This window comes from Cervus canadensis, chromosome 13, assembly GCF_019320065.1.
Source record: "Cervus canadensis isolate Bull #8, Minnesota chromosome 13, ASM1932006v1, whole genome shotgun sequence".
Classification (NCBI taxonomy): domain Eukaryota; kingdom Metazoa; phylum Chordata; class Mammalia; order Artiodactyla; family Cervidae; genus Cervus; species Cervus canadensis.
The window spans coordinates 1,404,918-1,425,157 of record NC_057398.1 but is presented as its reverse complement, the minus strand read 5'-3'; the positions used below and the strand labels follow the sequence as shown (position 1 = coordinate 1,425,157).

General features: G+C 43.1%; 1 protein-coding gene across 2 annotated transcripts in view; it reads left to right on the top strand.

The window, feature by feature from the left end:
• Positions 1–20,240, top strand: part of CAMSAP2 (calmodulin regulated spectrin associated protein family member 2) — a 95,915-nt gene that overhangs the window by 61,413 nt on the left and 14,262 nt on the right. Inside the window, exons 4-11 of one of the 2 annotated variants that reach the window (XM_043484556.1) lie at positions 34–117; positions 6,688–6,720; positions 9,385–9,526; positions 9,841–9,980; positions 14,728–14,821; positions 16,443–16,527; positions 19,662–19,744; positions 19,998–20,067. In XM_043484556.1, the coding sequence (XP_043340491.1) occupies positions 34–117; positions 6,688–6,720; positions 9,385–9,526; positions 9,841–9,980; positions 14,728–14,821; positions 16,443–16,527; positions 19,662–19,744; positions 19,998–20,067 (731 nt within the window). The remainder of the gene's footprint in view (positions 1–33; positions 118–6,687; positions 6,721–9,384; positions 9,527–9,840; positions 9,981–14,727; positions 14,822–16,442; positions 16,528–19,661; positions 19,745–19,997; positions 20,068–20,240) is intronic. The other variant, XM_043484557.1, reaches the window with a different exon arrangement.

Sequence of the window (20,240 nt, the reverse complement as noted above, 5' to 3'; positions counted from 1 at the left end):
TATAAATTAAAATTAATATTTTTATATTTTAAGGTAAATGAACATTTGAAGGATATAATGGAACAAGAACAGAAATTGAAAGACCATCACGCAGTGGAAACTCCAGGAGGTCAGAAGGTACATGCATGTTCCTAGGGGGGAAAAAAGTGCCTTTATGAGAGCCTGTGTTCACATGTGTATGCTGTTTGGGGAAATGTTCATAGTTGTGTTCATCAGATTATTTTTGGTGGTCTTAACTATACCCTAGGAAACCTTGCCATAAATGCCAGGTAAGTAGAAGTGCAGAATGAAGTTAAAAACTGGATGATGATGTTTAGGAAAGATTGTTAATGATTAGAGCTCAATTTCTGAGATTCTTTTGGCAAAAATAATGGTTCTGCCTTTGTTTGGTAGAGTTATGAAACAAGAAAACAATTTCCAATGTATCAACCGTATAGTGACTTGTAATAAGACCAGCCTCTAAAATTATTCCAGGAATTGTTAGTTGTACACATGGTTATTCTGTGAAGGAAGAAGAAACACTGACGTGGATTTATTCTTTAAAAATTCTTGAACAGGCTTTTACAGGTTTCTTCTCTGAAGACTTGTGTGTTTGTTGTATACTGCAACCTAAAGTGTATTTCCTGCAATATAGTATATCTTACACTTTCTAAAATGTGTTATAGGGAGAGCTCTTGAAACTTACTGTCCAGCATTTCAGTTGAGGTATAAGAAGTTCTATTATTCAGAGACTTTATTTCCCATTTGGGTTATTTTGAGTATCTTAATTATTATGCAGCACTTCTCTTCATCCTGGACAAAGGCTGCTGGCCACTGATGCTCTGTAAGAGGAGGGGAAGGGAGGGCTGCTTTGTGTGTAAGCAGCCTTGCTAGGGAGGTTCTGCCCAAGACCAGCAGCTTTGCCTGAATTTGGTGTTGGGATCACCTGACCCCCTCTCGCCCTCTTGCTCCCGAGGCTGACCTTTCCCCAGTGGAGGTGGGCCCCACCCGCTGCCTTCCCCAGCCCTTTACTGCTCCCCTCGCCCTCTCCTGCCCTCAGGCGTAGAAACCCTTGCCTTGGAGACGGATCTACTCCTGTCTGCTGTTTTGCCCCAGCTCTGATCAGATATCAGGTTCAGCAGGATCCTGAGTCAAGGGGCTTCTGAGGAGACCTTGTTTGTTACATACAATGGCTCAGTTCTGTCGTGTTGCACACACATTATGAACTAAACAGGTTTTATATTTTACAGAGGATCCAGTAAACATTGTTTCTATGGGAAAAGTTGCTGTTTGTTCCAGTCAGCTATAGATGAAGTTGTTGTTCGGTCGCTAAGTCATGTCTCTTTGTGACCCCATGAACTGCAGCACGCTGAGCTTTCCTGTCCTTCACTAACCTTTAAGAAAGACAAGCTGTATGGAATCCATATACAACTGGATCACCACTCTGACTTCACGGCACTTGGTCCCATGGAATTGCACATACACATTTCACAGCCAGGATTTGTTGAGCGAGTGAATGAATAAATTAGTGCGATTCGCTTAAATATTTGGCTTAGTGCACATTTTTATTTAGCACTAACACAGCATTTGTGCCTTCATTTTCTTTTCTTCCCTTTTATTTTCTATGTTTAATTTTTTATTGCAATACAGTTGACTTACAACGTTGTGTTAAATTCCGCCGCACAGCAGTGACCCTGTCACGCTCATGGACATGCTGTCTCTGTTATTTCCCACTGTGGTTTATCCCAGGACCCTGAGTATCCAGTCCCCTGCGCTGTGCAGGAGGACCTTGTTCCCCCCCATCCTGCACGTGGCCCCTCGTCCACCCCTCCACAACCCCATCCCCTTGGCAACCGCAGCTCAGGTCTCTGTCTGTGAGCCTGTGTCTGTTTCATAGACTGATTTGTGCCGTGTGCTGGGTGCAGTACCTTCATTTTCAAATGAGTTTTATCCTTGTTCTCATTAAGGTGTGTGGGGAGGTGTTCATGTCACAGCATCTCACTGCGCAGGACAGGGGTCCTGAGGGAACACGCGGCCACGCACGGAGAAGGTCGGCCAGTCTCGCTCTCTTACTGTCTGTGGGCGTGTCAGCTTTCGAACCGTATGGCTACAGATAGAATCACTGTATTGTTGATTTTCATTCTTGCAAAGCAAATTCCCCAACCTTTTCTCCTTTTAGGGAAGAGAGGTTGAGTGCTTTGCTCTCTCTCCTCGCTGTGCCGTTGGTAAGAGGCCGCAGTGCCCTTTGCCCCCTCAGCTGGTGCTCTCAGGGCAGAAGCCTGGGCTTTGTCACTTCCCTCCTGTGGATGGAGCCTGGGGTGCTGCATGGGGACTGTCTGATCTCTTGTCCTGTCTAGCGATTCTCTGCTCAGATGTTCAATAGGGTTCATTTTATGAAGCTTCTTTCTATATCTATCTTCTGGGTAAAATACACGCTCTGTTGAGGGATACTTGTACTGTATATTATTAGTGTTGGACCAAAATTAAAATTCCAAAGCCATTTCAGTAGATTATTAGACCATCATCTGACCATCTATTTCTGATTGTTGGACTGGGTGGTGCTTTAAGAGGGAGGCATTTTAAATAGTGTCCTAGGCAAATGTTTTGATTAAACAGGTTACTGATGTTATTTTCTTTATTTTCTTTCAAGTTTCTCTTTTGGCTTCTGCTACTCCTTTTGATTCTAAAGAGTGAATTTCAGATAAATAATTTCTTGGTATAAGTTGCATGAGCATCTTGTATTTTTATTTGCAAAATCTGGCAGCCCTACTTTAACAGTCTCTTAAGGGTTAAAGCCAGCAACGTGAAGTCCATTGTTCTCTCTCTTAAGGAGCTTGTCCCAAGTGCTGCGGGAAGTGGGCCCCGGTCCTGGTCAGGAGATTCTGCCACCGCCCTTCCCAGGGCCCTTCCCTACCGTGGACCTTATCTCCTGTGGTCTGCAAAAACTAAAAGTTTGGATGAGTGGCTCCTAAATTCTGTAACTAAAGTGATGCTCAGTTTACATGTAGTAAACGTAAGGGACTCAAAATGAAAGGTTAGTGAAAATTTTAAGTAATTGGCTATCATAAACTTTCACATGTGTATATATATATTTAAACATTTTAAAAATTCAGAGATGGTACCATGATTTTTTTTTCTCCAAGGAATATTTTATGAAGATGATTTGGTCTGAAGTGACTTATATATGAGTTAGATAACCTAATACCATGATTTTAATCTTTGTCTAAGAGGACTGTAAAAATTAGATTTAACAGCTTTGTAAATCAGTCTTGTGCATTTGGACACAAGACCCTACAAAGATTTGGATTGGTATGGACTTAATATAACTTGTTAAGAACATTTATTTTGAAATATTTCAGACTTAGAAAAGGTTGCAAGGATAGTTTGCAAGAACCCTGTATGCCCTTTTGGTAACATTTTGTAACATTTCCTATGCTTACATGTGTGCCCTTGTGTTACATGTTGCACACACAAATATGTATGTGCATACATTTTTCTGAAACATTTGAAACAAGGTTTCATACATCATGGCCCTTCACCCCTTAACATTTCGGTATTTCCTAAGAACAAAGCTGTTCACTCACACAGCCGCAGGACAGGTGACTTAGTGTCAGCAGTGTGCTTTGATCAGACTTAGAGCCTGTGTTTTAGTTTTGTCAGTCATCCCAATTGTATCGATACTTTATACTTTTTTCTACACTAGGATCTAGTCAGAGATCATATAATGGATTTAAATGTGTATCTTTCTCATCATTTTGAATCTGGAACAGTCCCTCGGCTTTTCTTTTTTGTGACCTTGACATTTTTTAAGAATGCAGGGCATTTTCATAGAATATCCTTCAATTTGGTATTTTTACTGGCATTTCCTTGCAGTTAGATTAAGCTGTGCTTTTTAAGACTGAGATACGACGTGAAGTGTCTCCTTCTCACAAGATTGTATCCAGAGGCACATGATAGCCATTTGCCCCTGTTAGATGAAAATAATTTTGATCAGTTGGTTAAGATATCATTTGGTTTTTTTGACCGTGGTTATTATTTTTCCTTTTGTAGTAATTTGAGAGGAGATACTTTGAGACTGTAAATACCCTATTCCTCTTCAGCATTTCCCTGCATCCTAGATTTAGCATTTGTGGGTGACACCTACTTCAGTTACTTTTACTGTGGCGGCTACAAAATGGTAATACTCTAGCACCATCATCTCTTCCATGTTTGTTAGTTAGGCTTATACTATAAGCAAGTCTGAGCTCATCTGTTTATCCGCCTGTCATCTCTTTATTACTTGTATGAACTGATAGATTGTTATTTTAAACGCATATATTTCTGTCCATAGTTATTCACTTATTCATTTGTTCATTCCCAGTTTTATGGAGATCTAATTGACACAGCATGGTATAAGGTTAAGGTGTGCATTATCATGGTCTGACTCACACACGTCATGAAATGATCGCAATAGGCTTGGTGAGCCTCCATCACCTCATAGAGATACACCACTGAAGAAATAGAAAAAGCATTTTCCCTTGTGATGAGAACTCTTGGGATTTACCTTGACAGTTTTCATATGTACCATGCAGCAGTGTTAATTACCGTGTTGTATGTTTCATCCCTACTACTTATTATCTTATAACTAACTGGAAGTTTGTACCTTTTGATAGCCTCATCTAATTTTGTGTGTATTTATTTTTGAAATAAACTGTATTGGGGAATAATTTTAGTTTACAGAGCAATCCCAAAGATAGTACAACTTTGTCCAGTTTCCCCCAATGTTAGCATCTTATTATTATAATCATGGCCCTTTTGTCAACAACAGGAAAGTAACGCTGGTGCATTATTAACAGTGACTAAACCACAGACTTTTTTAGATCCCACCGGTTTGTGTTCTGCCGAGGTGCTCTATCCAGCATCCCTGAATTGGGGTTTGTCTCCTGTGTCTTGTGATGAGATTTGGTGCATGGGCTTTCAGAGAAGAACATCACAGAGGTGGTTTCACACCTCATCTCTTCACATCAGGGAGCACGTGACATGAACACGGCTTGTCACTGATGGTGTCCGCGTGATCACTTGGTTCATTAAAGTCGCGTCCTTCATTGTAAAGTTTCCATTTCCCCCGTCAGCACTGTCTTCTTTGAAAGTGGGTCACTCAGTCCAGCCCACGCTGCAGGAGAGAGAAGTTAAGCTCCCTCCCTGCAGGGTCAAGCACCTGCATCATTTGGAACCTTCCTCTAAGGGAGACTGTGTCCTGTCCACTTCCTTCCATCCTTCAGTCAGTTTTTGTAGCAATCTGGACTCGTGTGTGTGTGTGTGTGTGTGTGTGTGTGTGTGTCTGTACTGGGGCTACAATCCAGTCTGTGGTGTTCACTTGTTGCTCAGATTTCCCAGCTCCAGTCACTGGGAGCTGTGTCAGAGTTTTCTGGATTAGTAAAAAGTTCATGTACTGAATATTTTACAAGAAATACAGACTAACTCCTTTGCTCATCACCTGTTTTGAATAGTCCCTAGTAATTTCTATATAATGGATTCTTCTAGTATCAAACACAGGAAGACCCCCGTTTTGACATGCTGTCAGTCACCGGGACCCGGACAGTCCTCAGGGCCCCCTGCCCTGTCTGTGTGCTTTTCTCGGCTGTTACAGGTGCAGCTGCCAGAGACTTTGGTTAAACGAGAGGTTAAAACACATGTGACAGACCGTTAGGGTTACTCTTCTGATGCAGCAAGAAAACCTTATTGGAAATGTTATCTCTTTGTGGGAAGCTGATATTTTTCTGATTCTTAAGATGACTTTTTCAGATTTTTTAAGTTCTTAAATATACGTTATTTATGTTATTTTTCCAGTTAGTCTTATTTTTACTGTTAATTTCTGTAAGAAAAACTTTCTGCATAAAAGTTTAGTACAAATTTTAACTCAGACCCCATTTAGTTTGGTTCATTTTAACAAATATTTATTTAAGGCTGCAAAAAAAAAGACCGGTGCTAGGAAATATAAACAATCACAAATTATTCAATTATTTGAAATTGTGAGTTTATTATATTAATCTTCTTGAAGACATAAAATTATATTCTTTGAGACACCCCTGGATAGTAAAAATAGCATTTATAGTCTCTTTGTGTTAGTAGCTACTTGCTTTAGAGACCCTATAAAAATATTGATAGGAATTGCCAACTGTTTTTCATTCCCATTAATTGGAAGAAATTCTTTATATCATTAAGGGAAATAATCATCATGTTCAATTCTACATTAGTGTTTGCCCTTATCCATACACTTATGGAACAGTCTTCCTTTCCTTTTGGGACAAAGACTTGGCTTCCTAATGTCTAAGAATTTCAGTGGTTGCAAGTCCAGCCCTGGAATCTTTCTACTCCCTCTTGTGTTATATATTTTATTTTTTAATATGATGTGTGATTCCAGAGCTGTGAAATAAAGTTCTTTGCTGCCAAAGTATGCAGCAGGTCCAGGGTATCCTAAAAACGCATATCCATGTTGAGAGCAGAGTTGGGGGGAGAAGGTGGTGGTCTTTATCACTAGGAAACTCTACATTTTAAGCTAAATTTTCAAGTATTAACAGCTTAAAAGTGTTTTGAGAAAAAACGTGTTTTGAGAACTGTAAACTTGGAGCTCCAGTAACAGAAGCTTTACTATAACTTGTTAATTTTAAAAAATGCTGATGTACTTTCCCTTTCACTTTCCCTTTTCTCCTGCTGCCTCCTCTGAAGTCTCCTTCCAAATGGTTTTGGAAACTGGTTCCTGTAAGTTTGCCCAGCTTCTTCAGCTCACTCTCCAGAGATGTCATCATAGAGTGTCATTGTATTGTTTGTGTCATGCTGATACGGTCATTTCATGTAATTCCATTAGTCACAAGTGGAGATTGAATTGTAAGGTCTTTGATCATAGTGCAGAATAGAAAGACCTAAAAAAGCTAGCCAAAGTTTGGATTAGCAGCTTTAAAGATAATTTAAAGTGTAAACTGGTCTGTCAGTACTTGCAGACTTGCAGTAACCAGGTAAGAAGAAAGTGTGGGTATAGATTTGTACTGGTTTTAATAATGTCAGTAAAAGCGAGTATGAATGACACATGTAAATTATTTGTATTATAAAGTCATCTTTTTGAAAGAATCATTTCCTTTTGGCCTGACCTTTAGAAGATACTTTTTGTGTAATAAAAAAAGTGACAGATTCTGTGTCCCTCTCATTACTGAATCTAAACTATTAACAGATTCAGTTCTGGTTTGACTTCAAGAGTAGATCTTTCTGGGTGAACTCTGGGGGTTTGACCACTTAAATATTTTTCACCCTCAGAAACAGACATGCAACTTAGAAGTCCACCACAATGTTGAGAGATCAAAAATACATCCCTCTTAAATGCGAGATGTCTCGGTTTGTAGAAAGAGCAGTACGTTTCTAAAGCGCCAAGCACATTCCAGAAGTTCTGGGAGAACCACACGACTTCAAGATTAAAAGTTGGTTTCCCTGATACGCCTTCTAAGCATAATCTTCAGGAAGATGTTGCGGCCGGCCACTTAGAAACCGTGGATCGTCTGGTCCAGGCCGTAGGCCTCTGTGGCTGCAGCCTTGGGAAGCTGTGTGCGCGTGCTCCTCGGGAGAGCACAGCAGGGTACAGCACACAGCTCAGTTCTCTGTTCCGTCACCCTGGGCGCTCGGCTCAGTCCACTCCAGGCCGTGGGCCCTGGAGACCCGGGACGTCTGGCGTGGAGCCCAGCCACTGGAGAGCGTTTCCAGAGACTGCGTTCTGTCTCTCACCGGCCCAAGGAAGTGGGGCTGGGGGGATCGGGAAGCCTGAGGGGCAGCGGAAGGCTGGCGAGGCCCCGGGTGCCACTCCCCCTCACTCCTGATTTTCGTGCTTGAGTTCTAAACTGTCCACCAGCAGCGAAATGAGGATGTTTACTAAGGATTACATAAGCACAAAAATCAACTGAAGAATTTCTGTAGTGCATGGATGTGATTTGTTCTGAATATAGGTGCGCTATACCATTAAATACAGATTCTAGTCCCTACTGATTGATTCCTAAGAACAATCTCCTCTGAAATTCTTCACAAGGGAAAATGTTCCATGAATCTTGTTCTTGAGTAACCAGTGAGGGTGATATAGGAATAAATATTTCCCCTTGAATGTGTGTGCTTCACCACCAAATAGTAAATAGGAAATCTGACTTCACCACCAAATAGTAAATCTCTTTCAGTAAGTTATTTTTCTATTTTTATTCTCACCAGAATATTATATTTCATAATTATACTTTAATTATGAAATAGAGATGATCAGTTTAGATAGAAGAAAAATTGGTTTTGATTTCTTAAAAACCTGTATTCAAACATCAGTAACCACTATAATTATAAATTTTGCTAATGAAATAGTTCAGTGTGCATTTTCATTAAGTCTTCAGCATGATTTTTCTCGGCTTGAGGAGAGCTAGTAGCTAAAGATAGCTGACCTCTGGTGACCGCTGACTGTGTGCCCGTGTATGCATCGCACTTGACGTTCATCATCTTTCTTAGTCCTCCATGTCCTGTGAAGTAGGCACTGTGATTATCCCCAGTTCACAGATGAGGAACCATGAGATGAGCATTCAGGTAACCTGCCCAAGATGCCAGGGCTGAGAAGTGACAGCAGCAGGATCTGAGCCCAGGCACTCAGTCTGACTGACGAAGCGCCTTCTCGTAAACGCTCAGTTATAGAGCAGGTCTCGTTTTTAGGGAGCTGTCTTACACGTTTGTATCGGTCGCACCAGCCAGTCTTTAAAAAACAAGAGCTGCTGCTTTTCTGAGAGGGAGCGGAAACCTTATACTTGCTCTGTTTTGGGTGAATGAAACCTCATCCAGGAGGGTTTTCTCAGTTTCAGAGTGGTTACACTTTATTTGCATTGTCTCAGCATTCAGCTGAGAATCCAGGATTTCTTTGTGGTCTGATTCCAGTTCCTCAGAGTGACGTTTCTTATCGCAAGGTCTCCTTTAGGAGTAGTTTCACACTCCTCTGGCTGTCCTTGACGCTGACGACTCCTTAGTCTTTAAGCTCCAGTCTTAATCTTTTTTATACAAGAGTGTGCGATCTAAGTTAAGTCTAACGTTAAAGCAAATTTTATCATCTGCAGAGCCACAGAACTGATAATTTGGACATTTCAAATGTCCAAAATCCATTCTGTGATGCTCTTGTATTTAAATTCTTAGGCTGAGTGAATTCATATAAATGAGCCCCATGGCGTTCGGTTAAGCGCTTAGCTTCACCGCCGTGTGCTGTGGGCGAGGACAGGCCTAGTGGTGCTGGTCAGGAGAGAAGGTGTGGCTGAGAGCTGCCGTCCCTCCTGACTCACACTCTGTCACTGACACACTGGGGCCTGCGGTACTGTGTCTTTCCTGCACGGTGGTTAGTGCTCATTCCCATCTCTTTTTATGCTGTAGGCTCGCTACAGGAAGGAGCAAACCTTGCTCAAGCAGCTGCCTTGCATCCCGCTGGTAGAAAACTTACTGAAAGACGGCTCGGACGGCTGTGCGCTAGCCGCCCTCATTCATTTTTACTGTCCTGGTGTCGTCAGGCTAGAGGGTAAGTGTTCCACTGAAGTATCTCTCAAGTGTGCGTAGATGTAACAGATATTTAAGATGGTAATATCTGATAAGTAATGAAGGCTTTTTTTAAAGAAAAACATTTATATGTCATTCTAGGAGGGCAGTTAGTTGAGTGAAGGAGTGCTTGGTTTCTAAGTCTTTCTGTGTGGTGACTGCTACGTTTATAGGGGTGTGTGTGTGTGTCTGTGATCCGATTGTACGTAGTTGTGTGCTGGTATTAAGTTACTAATTATAAAATGAGTACAAACTATGTATTATCAAAATTAATCCTTGTTCTTTTCTTATTTGAAGACATTTGCTTGAAAGAAACCATGTCTTTGGCTGATAGCCTCTATAACCTGCAGCTGATCCAAGAATTTTGCCAAGAATATTTGAACCAGTGTTGCCATTTCACCCTGGAAGACATGCTCTACGCAGCTTCTTCCATAAAGGTACTCCCTTGATTTAAGGTTGTTGGAAAAAACACACAGCCAGGTACAGAAACAGTCTAGCCGTGTTAAGCTTACAAAGTTAACTGTAATTTCAGTCAAAATAGTTTTGTTAGATTTTTCTGCTGATTTTGTTTTGTTTTAATGTACACTGTTAGCTACAGGTGTCTTTTTCAATACAAAGCGTTAATCTGTGGTCCTGCAGTTGTTAGCGAAGTGGAGAAGGAGCTGGCAAGTGTTTCTGGGCCCTCAGCAGGGCTGTGGGCTCCGGGAAGAAAGGGTCCTCCCATCCCAGAGCTTGAGGCACAACCTCGAGAAAGAAAGGGGGAAGGAAATACTAAGGTTGTCTAGAAATGAACCTTTTAAGAAGTAACTCCTGGCAATATCCTGGTGGCCCAGTGGTTCAGACTCTGCACTCCCATTACAGGGGGTGTGGGTTCAACCCCTGGTCAGGGAGCTAGGATCCTGCGTGCCGCACAGTGCAGCCAACATATATGTAAAATTTTTAGTAGATAAATAAAATTAAAAGTACTTCCTTTTATCAGCTGTAAACGTGTCCCTTGCTTCAGGACGATATCACAGGGCCTCTTAGCGTCACACCATTGCTTAGTGCCCTTCTTCCAAGAGCTGTTCATTGAGCACCTCGCACTGTTCCGGGTGGTTTGGGTGAATCAGCAGACCATCAGAGATCCGTGTCCTTTCAGAGCTTACTTTGTAGTGAAGACAGACGCGTGTCTCAGGCGTGATGGCTTCTGAGCTGCGGGTTCCAGAGCTCCGTGGTGGGAGTGATGCCTTGCTGTTCCTGGCAGCTACAGAATTCCTTCCCGCCTCCTGTACCCTTGCCTGAAGTTTGTCACTTCTGTGTAATGTCTGAGAGGAGCAGCTTTGTGTTAGGCTTGACGCCTGGCCATATTCGTGGTGCCCACCTCCCTAAAGGCTGCGGCGGGCCTCCCGCAGTAATGCTGCCGCCCGTGTGCTTGCAGCCCTTGCTCTCTGCCCCTTTACCCTTGCCCCTTTCTCCTTTGCCACAAGGCAGGAGACACAGCCAGCCGTGCACTGCCCAATGACCAGAGCAGCACCCACTCCCCGCTGTCCAGCACATCGGAAGAAAGACCTTGATTGACTTTGAATGGTTACACCATTTTTACCAAAATGGAAGTTGGGAGATATTTTCATATTTATCTTGTTCATGCTTTTTCTGGTTCTTGCCTATTAAAAAGTTTAAATGCAACTACTATAATCTCAGAGGAAAAAATCATCTCATTAAATACATTGAATTGTAAAATTACATTTGCTTAAGTCATAGACCTTGGACTTCCCATAAATAAAGTGTAACCCTGATGTTTAGATCAACTTACTCTGGCCATGATCCAGCTATAAAGATAATTTCTTAAATGAGGCATTTTAAAAATAATTACCTACAGATAAGACTGTCACTCTATCTATTTTGGTTCTCTGCTAAATTATTAGAACCATGGTTTTGTCTTCAAATGAGTATTTTAAGACTCTTTGTCCTCAAGAAGTTGCTTGGTCCGTGGTGCTGGGGATCCCATCATGTGTTGACTTGAGCAACAAGTATTTGTGGGGACATGGGGAATGAGCCCTCTTTTCCCCCCACGCTGGATGCATACACTGGTGTGCCCTTTTAGAGGGCACTTTGGTGGCATCTAACCAGACCAAAAGTGCACAGACGGCTGCGTTGGTAGTGTTCCTGGTGGGTCACAGTGGGGAACACTTCATCTTAGAAGGGACGTGATGGAAGTGTCCTGTCATGTAGTCGAGCTGTTTAAGGGAAGGAGGCAGAGAGCTCGCAAGAGTTATGAAGAGAAGCACCGGGTAGCACACATTATATTTAACATGATGTAATTTATATCTATTTTTAAAATGCTTTTTCTATCTGTATGTACATCTGCACATATATATAGATGCACAGGAAAAGGTCTGTAGAGAGAGAAACACAAAACTGTTAGTGGTGGCTTCTTCTGACTGTGGTGTTAGGTGGTTTCTTCTTGACTGATGTGGACAAGAGGAATTTGTGGACTTTTACTTTTTATTCTGTGTATTTGTATTCTTTGATATTGTTTATATTGTTCAAGATTGTTAATGTAGAGCCGCATGACTTTCTTAACTAAAAGAAGAGCTTTTAAATGAAATTAACTTGGTTTCATTCCTAGAATATGGTGACAGATTTGTTGCTGTTTAATCTTCGCAGATTCAGAAAGGAGTTCTCTTCATAAACTTCAATTACTGGGGAAATAATTTCTTACTGTGCTGACACCTTGTGGCCAAACCCAGTACAGTGATGCTATTAGGACAGTTATCTGACCTGGGTGCCTAAAATAAAATTTTTCCAGCTTTATTGAGGTATAATTGACACGTTGTTGTTTAGTCGCTCAGTCATGTCCGACCCTTGCGACCTCATGGACAGTAGCCCACCAGGCCCCCCATCTGTGGGCTTTCCTAGGCAAAAATACTGGAGTGGGTTGCCATTTCCTTCTCCAGGGGATCTTTCCAACCCAGGGATCAAATCCGTGTCCCCTGCATTGGCAGGCGGATTCTTCACCACTGACCCCCCAGGGAAGGCATGAGTGTAGAAGTCTGAGGTGTTCAGTGTGTTGATTTGATGCACACACACTACAGTGATTGCTGCCGTAGGCAGCTGACTCCCTCGTCACGTCGCATAATTATCACTTCTCTGTTGTGAGCATTTAAGGTCTACTTTCAGCACCTTTCAAATCTGTAATACACTGTCATTAACCATAGTCATTAGACCCCCAGGACCTATTCATTTTCTTATTTCACTCACTACAGTGCCCTCAGGATCCATCTGTGTTTTTGCAAATGGCAGGATTCCCTTCCTTCCTCATGGCTAAGTAGTATTCCATTGTATATATTTACCACATCTTTATCCACCCACCCGCTGTGGACACTCGGCTTGCTTCCATGTCTTAGCTGCAGTGAGCATGAACGTACAGATCTCTATTCAGGGTCCTGTTTTCATTTCCTTTGGGTTTTTGCACCCAGATAGGCCTGCTGGATTCTGTGGTAGCTCTGTTTTTAATTTTTCAGGAACCTCCGTACTGCTCCATGCTATTTTCCATAGTGCTTGCACCATTTGACATCCCCACTGGTAATGCTCAAGGCTTCCCTTTTCTCCACACCCTCATCAGCACTTGGTATCACTTATTTTTTTGAGGATGGCGATTCTGACAGGTGTGAGGCGCTATCTCATGGTGGTTTTGATTTGCATTTTCCTGATGATGAGTAGTTTTGTTGAGCACCAAGGTCCTTAAATATTGATTAATTTCCTGTAACAGTTATGGAGGACTTAACAAGTGTTTTTTCAAAACATATACACAGCGTTCAGTTAATTGTACTAGCAGAGTAGAATCTAGTACTAGTACTTAAAATATAATTTTATACTTTGGCTTTAGAAGGTGTACTGTGAGTTAAGTATAAAGAATAAACGTAAATCACAGCCATGTTACTGCCCAGAGATAATCCCTATTAGTGTTTGCCTGTGACTGGCCTTTTTTATTATATGTTTACTTATTCATTTATATGTTCATTCAGTAAACATTTATTGGGCATTTGTTATGTACCAGGCACTGCCTTGAACACTGAAGACAGAGTACTGAGCATGGCGTTGTCCTTTTACGATAGAGCTGGCCGGGTAAGATGAGGAAGCCTGGAGAATATGGTAGTAGATGAAGCTGGGGAAATTGAAGAGGGCCCTGATCAAGTACCTACTTGTAACCTGTAGTCAGTCTTTCCCCAAGGGTGGGGAACGTGGGGGAAACGGTGCTATATTTTGAGAAGTTTGACTTAATAAGTCAAAGAAAAGGGGATTGTATTGCAACCAAGCGGTGAAAACATTTGAATCAAAGTAATTATGATGAAGATGGAGAGAAGTGGGTGGACCCACTGTTCAGGGTGCAGACTCTGCAGCCCTGAGGATGACTTGGTGTGGGAAGGGAGAGAGAAGGGGGCATGGGGCAAATCCCAAGTTTCTGGTGTGTGCCCGGTGGTGGCGGTTGTCGGTCAGGGAGATAAGGCTGGAACTGGGTCAGGTTTGTGGGGAGGATGACTGGCGCGGGCAGAGAAACACAGGAGGAGATGCTCGAAGGCCCCTGCATGTCTCAGAACAGTTCTCGCGTCCCGGGGTCGCCTGATAGGGCGTGGCAGTCTTCACAGAGGAGACAGGTCGAGAGTGTGGGTGCCACTGAGGGGTCAGGCGCAAGGGACACCACAGAGTCTGCTTGATTCAGTGCATCGTCACTGGCGGCTTGAGCAGATGAGGGTTTGTGCCTTCGTGCCGTGTGGGAGTGGAATTTGTTTAGTTTTCCGACCATACTGCATGGCATGCGGGATTTTAGTTCCCCAACCAGGGATCAAAGCCAAGTCCCCTGCATTGGAAGCGCAGAGTCATATCCCTGGACCACCAGGGGAGTCCCTGAGCATGTTTAAAAGCCAAGTAGGACAGGTTCAGCCTAGGGGGAGAATGAATGTATCGGAGACAGAAGTATAGTTGGGAATTAAAGCTGCTGAGGAGGTAATGCACAGCACAGCCCATAGGGATTATAAGCGTTCTCACTGCTTTCTTTTTCTTTTTTTTTAATGACAAATTTCGATGAGTAACTGATAATTAAAGCTGTATTTCAATAGGTAACACAGAATAAAATTCTCCTTATCATCACTTGGTGGTCAAGCTTTACCTGACTTTTCTCCTGACTTTCTTGCCTCTTTTCAGAGCAACTACCTGGTGTTCATGGCCGAGCTCTTCTGGTGGTTCGAGGTCGTGAAGCCCTCCTTTGTCCAGCCCCGCGTCGCTTGTCCACATGGAGGTGATCAGTGTTCCGTGAGCAGACAGAGCGGAGAGTTAAAATAACCTTGCCTGATGTTCTTTATAGGACGGCCTGTGACTGTTTCATGTTCTAGCTGTTCGCCTGGATAAATTCTGAATATTTTAATATTTAAAGCCATTAAATTCTCTGTGAGTGAGACACGCCTTAGGGGAGGAAAAGGATGGCGAGAATAGCCCTGAATTCCAAGGCTTATGTTGTGGAACTTTTCGCTTTAACTGTTTTCCCTCTTTCTTCCCTTTGCTCCCATCCTTTTACTCCCATCCTTCGCTTTTGTTCCCTGTTAGAGTCTGAGTTTTTAACGTTGTTGGCCAGAGCTATTCAAATTATGGCTTGGTTCTCATCTGTAATCTGAATTTGCCATTAAGCCATGAAAGGACTTGGGTGTATATATATCTATTTTCAAACCTAGTAAGTTCTGTGATTGTTACAGCATCACAGTCTATTGATTGCTCAAGAAATAAAGGGGTAAGTTACCATAAAGATCTCTGGAAATAACAGGAAAAAAAATAACTTCTTACACTTCCTGTAAAGCAAACCAAATTTTCCACTGGCTTCCATGATGAAACCAGAGGTTTCTTTCTGTGGGGAAGAACAAGCCCACCTTCAGGCCTGACCCCCAGGAGGACGTCCTCAGCGTGGCGGGGCTCCGTCTGCTGCCAGTGCTCCGCCCCACGCACAGCGTGACTGCTCTGCCTCCCCGCTGCCTGCCTGCTTTCCTTGCCGCCACAGTTTTGTATTTTCCCCTATTTCTCCCCATCCCCACCTGCTCCCCCGCAAAAAGAATCAAAGGAAAAAAAGAGGAAAGAGAAGGAAGAAGTCTGTCCTGGGGCGGGGTTGGGGGCGTGCCCCCTGCCATTTCAGTGAGTAGGAGCGGCGTCCTTCAGCACCCTCTGTGCCGGGGCCGCGTTCTGGGGGACACGCAGTGATGGCTGTGAACCTGCCCAGGGCACAGGCCTCACGTGACCGGCAGGCCTGTGCGCACGCCCAGCCCCTCGCGGAGGCCACTGGGGAAAGCCAGGGTCTTCAGTGGTGATCAAAACCAGTGTGCCTACCACTTCTACTGTTAGCACAGTTTTCATGTACATTGCTTCATGTGATCTCATCTGTGAAGCCCACTATTCAAAATATTCAACAGTTGTTATATTAGGTCTCAAAAGCAAAAAGCTAAATGAGAGTTATTTGCAAAAACGTAAACTATAGTTGTGTTTTAGTTATTAACCAACAAGATTCTGTCTCTTTAACTGATTACCAAAACACCAACTATTTCGTGGATGAAAAAGTGACCATGTGTAACAAGTTCTGTGAAAGCTTTTGCAAAATTGAATACGTGTTTATTTTTAATTATCTGTATTTATGTTAAGCCTTTTTTCCTCCTATTTAGCCTTAATCAAGTGAATTTTATAGGCCAGAACACTTCCAAGAAGTGTTTAAAGAAGATTTGTCCTTTTGAAAAATTATTTATGGAGAAAACTAAATATACTATGATTCTCTATAAGTAATAAGGAAAACTGAGAGTAAACATTTACTTGCAGTTCGGAATCCTTGAAGCAGTGTTGGAAATGTGCTAACATTAATTCTGAGGTTTTTGTCTTTCCTGTAGCTGAGCCTGTGGAGGATCTGCCGTCAGTTCCTGTCTTGAATGCTGCCCAGCGAGATGCCCTGGAAAGCTCTGACCTCACGCCAGGGTGAGTCCGGACGGCCATCCCAGTCACTTAGGAGATCAAGATTATTACTACATTACATGAGCGTTTTTACAGTTTCAGTTGGAACTTTGAGCTGAATAAGTTACAATTAACTTACCCGGTTAAAGCCTGTTTTTATGTCACTGTCATTGAGATTTACATGAACTGAATGTTTCATAAATAGGCGTTTATTAGTCACACTGAAAAGTGGGAGAATATTATCCTAAGATAATCAGCCTAAAACTAAACTCTTGCTGCACACCTTGTTTATAATTGAGATCATATGAGGCTCAAATGATGGGTCACTCTTAGGCTTCAGGGGAAGATTTTTAAATCTTTGAGACAGTTTTCCCTGTTTGGTTTGCTAGTTACTGCAGCTGTTGAGAGGTCACAATGGAATATTTATCGTACCATTGAATGTTAAACGCTTTAGTTCTTAATATCAGGAATTGAATTCAAAGCCAGGTAAACATTTAATATCAGGACAGTCCTGACTTCTGACCCAAGTATGTGATACAGACATTAATTTGTTTCAAAATGTTTTTTAGCAGATCCTGTAAGCACCTTTAATGTGTATTTTTTTAGAACCTAAAATGTGTATTGACTTTGGACTCCCTAATTTATTAATATATGATTTTTTTTTAATTTAAAACTGAAGCACTTTGTGATTTTTTTTTAAGAAATTCAAGCTGATCTATTTCAAATACATTTTTAAAATTATAAGTAATGAATTGAAAATAGTTTCTGCCTGAATTCTTGGTTTAACCTGAAAATATGAACATGTACCAAAGCTGTCACCCCTCCTCACATCTGAGAAGTTTCTCTGTATTGTGTCCTGACCAGTGTGGACAGAACCCTCACGACCCTCTTATTGCCCTCATAGGGCTTCTCGTTGCCATGAACTTCTGAGCCCTGTAGATATTTCCTGTGAATCAGGAAAGCTCTTTCTTCCCCTTGCCCTCGTATTTACTCCCATGGATTTTGTTACTTCCCTTAAGTCCCCTGTTTCGTACCCATCACTGAGGTTTACCACGAAAAGGTGAAGCTAGACTGCGACTGGTCCAGGAGCTTCTCTGTTGCGTCCCGTGGGATACTTCTTTCTGCACGGTACTTCCTCAGTGCTTTCGTGGGTTGGTTATGTAGTGACATTCCCTGCCTTGAAATTTAGAAAACACTCAATATTCTAGGTCATATCTCTTGTCCTGTTAAATCTTTAAAACCTCCTAAACTTTCCACTTAAAGACTAGGTTATTCCACAGTTACTATTTCTAGAAACTTGACACACAGTCCTCCACATTTCCGACACTGTCTTAAGCTTGGGAGGACTCACCTCTCTGTCCCTCAGGTGTCTGAGTAGCCACCTCTCCTTTTTCCAGCAGAACTTCCTGTAGCCAGACGGCTCTGACTTCTCTTCCTCACTGGGTCACTGTGTAGTCCTCTCGTGTCTGTGAGTCTCCGTGTGGCCCATGTGAGTTGTCCCACTGTAGAACTTTTGAGGAGGGGTTCAAGGAATGCTATTCTTCCTGAGAATGATGCAGCCACATGTACAAGTGTTACTGTGCCTGAAGAGTGATCTCACAAGGGAAAAAGTCAGAGAAGATGGCAGAGCAAGACCTTTGTAGCAGCTGCTGCACACACATGGCCACTGACCCGTCCAGGAGTTGCCCCGCATCAAAACCCTCCATGCAGACGTGAAGTGAGGCAGTTACAGGAACATACAACAGTTTAGCCAACACTTGGGGAAGAAGAAAAGAGCCAACATGTTTAAAAACTGAACATGCCTCTGTTGAGGACACACTCGGTAGTCGGTGTAAGAAGAGCAGAGGCTTGGGAAGGCCACCGGAGGGGACGAGAGACACCTGTGATGGGGAGCAGCGTGGTCGTGTCCCTCGGGTTCCCCGCGACCGAGGACATGGGTGAGGGGACACGTGATGTGCGGGGGGGTGGGGGGAGTGCAAGGGAGCAGACGAGACAGCGGAGGCATGCGCCTGCTGCAGGTGTTGCTTCTGGAAAGCTCTGCAGTAGGCGCTTACTGAGCAGCAGGGTGCACGCTGAGGTTCGCCTCTGAATCCTCTGGTGCTTGTTCGTCTTCTCGGTTCGCATTAGCTGAAAGGCACTGTGGTCACAGAGAGCCAGGTCACTGCGCCCTGCCCCCGGCTTGTTCGCAGCCCATCTGGGGGGCATGCTGAGTTTCACCTATGAAGGTAAGCTGTGGCAGACTGAAAACGTAGGGAGAAAAAGATTAAATTTTGGCCAAATGTCATCATAAACTGAGAAATAGACTGTCTAATCCCCTGCATTGACTGGAATAGGGTGGAATGTGGCGTTGGAGAAGACTCTTGAGAGTCTCTTGGACTGCAAGGAGATCCAACCAGCCCATCCTAAAGGAGGTCAATCCTGGTGTTCATTGGAAGGACTGATGCTGAAGCTGAAACTCCAGTACTTGGGCCACCTGATGCGAAGACCTTACTCATTTGAAAAGACCCTGATGCTGGGAAAGATTGAGGGCAGGAGGAGAAGGGGACGACAGAGGATGAGATGGTCGGATGGCATCACCGACTCAATGGACATGGGTTTGGGTGGACTCTGGGAGTTGGTGATGGACAGGGAGGCCTGGTGTGCTATGGTTCATGGGGTTGCAAAGAGTCGGACACGACTGAATGACTGAACTGAACTGACTGAAGTAAGGAGAAATGTAAACGTGTTAGAGGTACACACAGGGCCGCGAACAAGCAGGTGTGTCAGATTCTTTTACAAGAAGTGATCATACTTGTTGTACTTTTAGAAATTTAGATTTGACCAAAGTACTTCAAGCTGATGATGATTATTTTAGCTTCTTTCTCAGTTTTTCTACTTGTAAAGTGAAAATAATGTGGTATATCTTATCTCACAAGGACATTGAGTTGTACTTGAAAGTAGTATTTCAAGTTCCTGGGCTTTTAAAAAACATAAAATACATAAAGGTTCATATAATCACAGCCATTCTTTGGTTTCAACAGTGTGTTTCCTTAATTTTTTTTTCACTTAGGGTGGAGAATCAGAGGTGGTAGTGTTGTTTGTGACTTCAGCTGCTGTATGTTAATTTGTGTGAAAGAGCTAGACGCACCGTGACCTTTTGCGTGTCTTTTATGTTGCAGTGGGGAAGCAGCTGCGTTCACACATTCTCGTCTGCGTTTGCCTTCCAGGCACTCACAGCCCCAGCCTCACCCTTCAGCCTCAGGTAACGTGTCTGAGAGAGCCAGGAGAGTGCCGTGTGAGTGCTTAACAGGAAGGTGACTAAGCATAAGTGCAAATAAAAAGTGTTCCATATACACACCGAAGACTCTTTCTGTTTCTCTGTGCCTGCTTTTCTTAATAAGATGACCTTCATTTCTCCATGTGTATCTCCTTACCTTCTGTGAAATCTGTTAAAATGGTGTAAGTTAAAATTGTTTTACACAATGCCAGTGACTTTTCTTCTCATGCATTTGAAGGAGGAATAAGAAGGTCTTCATCTATGTCCTATGTCGACGGCTTCATAGGGACATGGCCCAAGGAGAAAAGGTAAACTGGAGACTTACTCTCAGTGTCCTCACCTTAGCGAGAAGCACTTGTTCCCCACCCCACCACCCCTGTTGCTAGCCAGATGATGGAGTGACCATAGGTGACAGGTGTCCTGACAGCCTTACCCACCCTGCCCGCCCGCCCCCCCGCCAGGAGGATGTGATTGTGAGAAA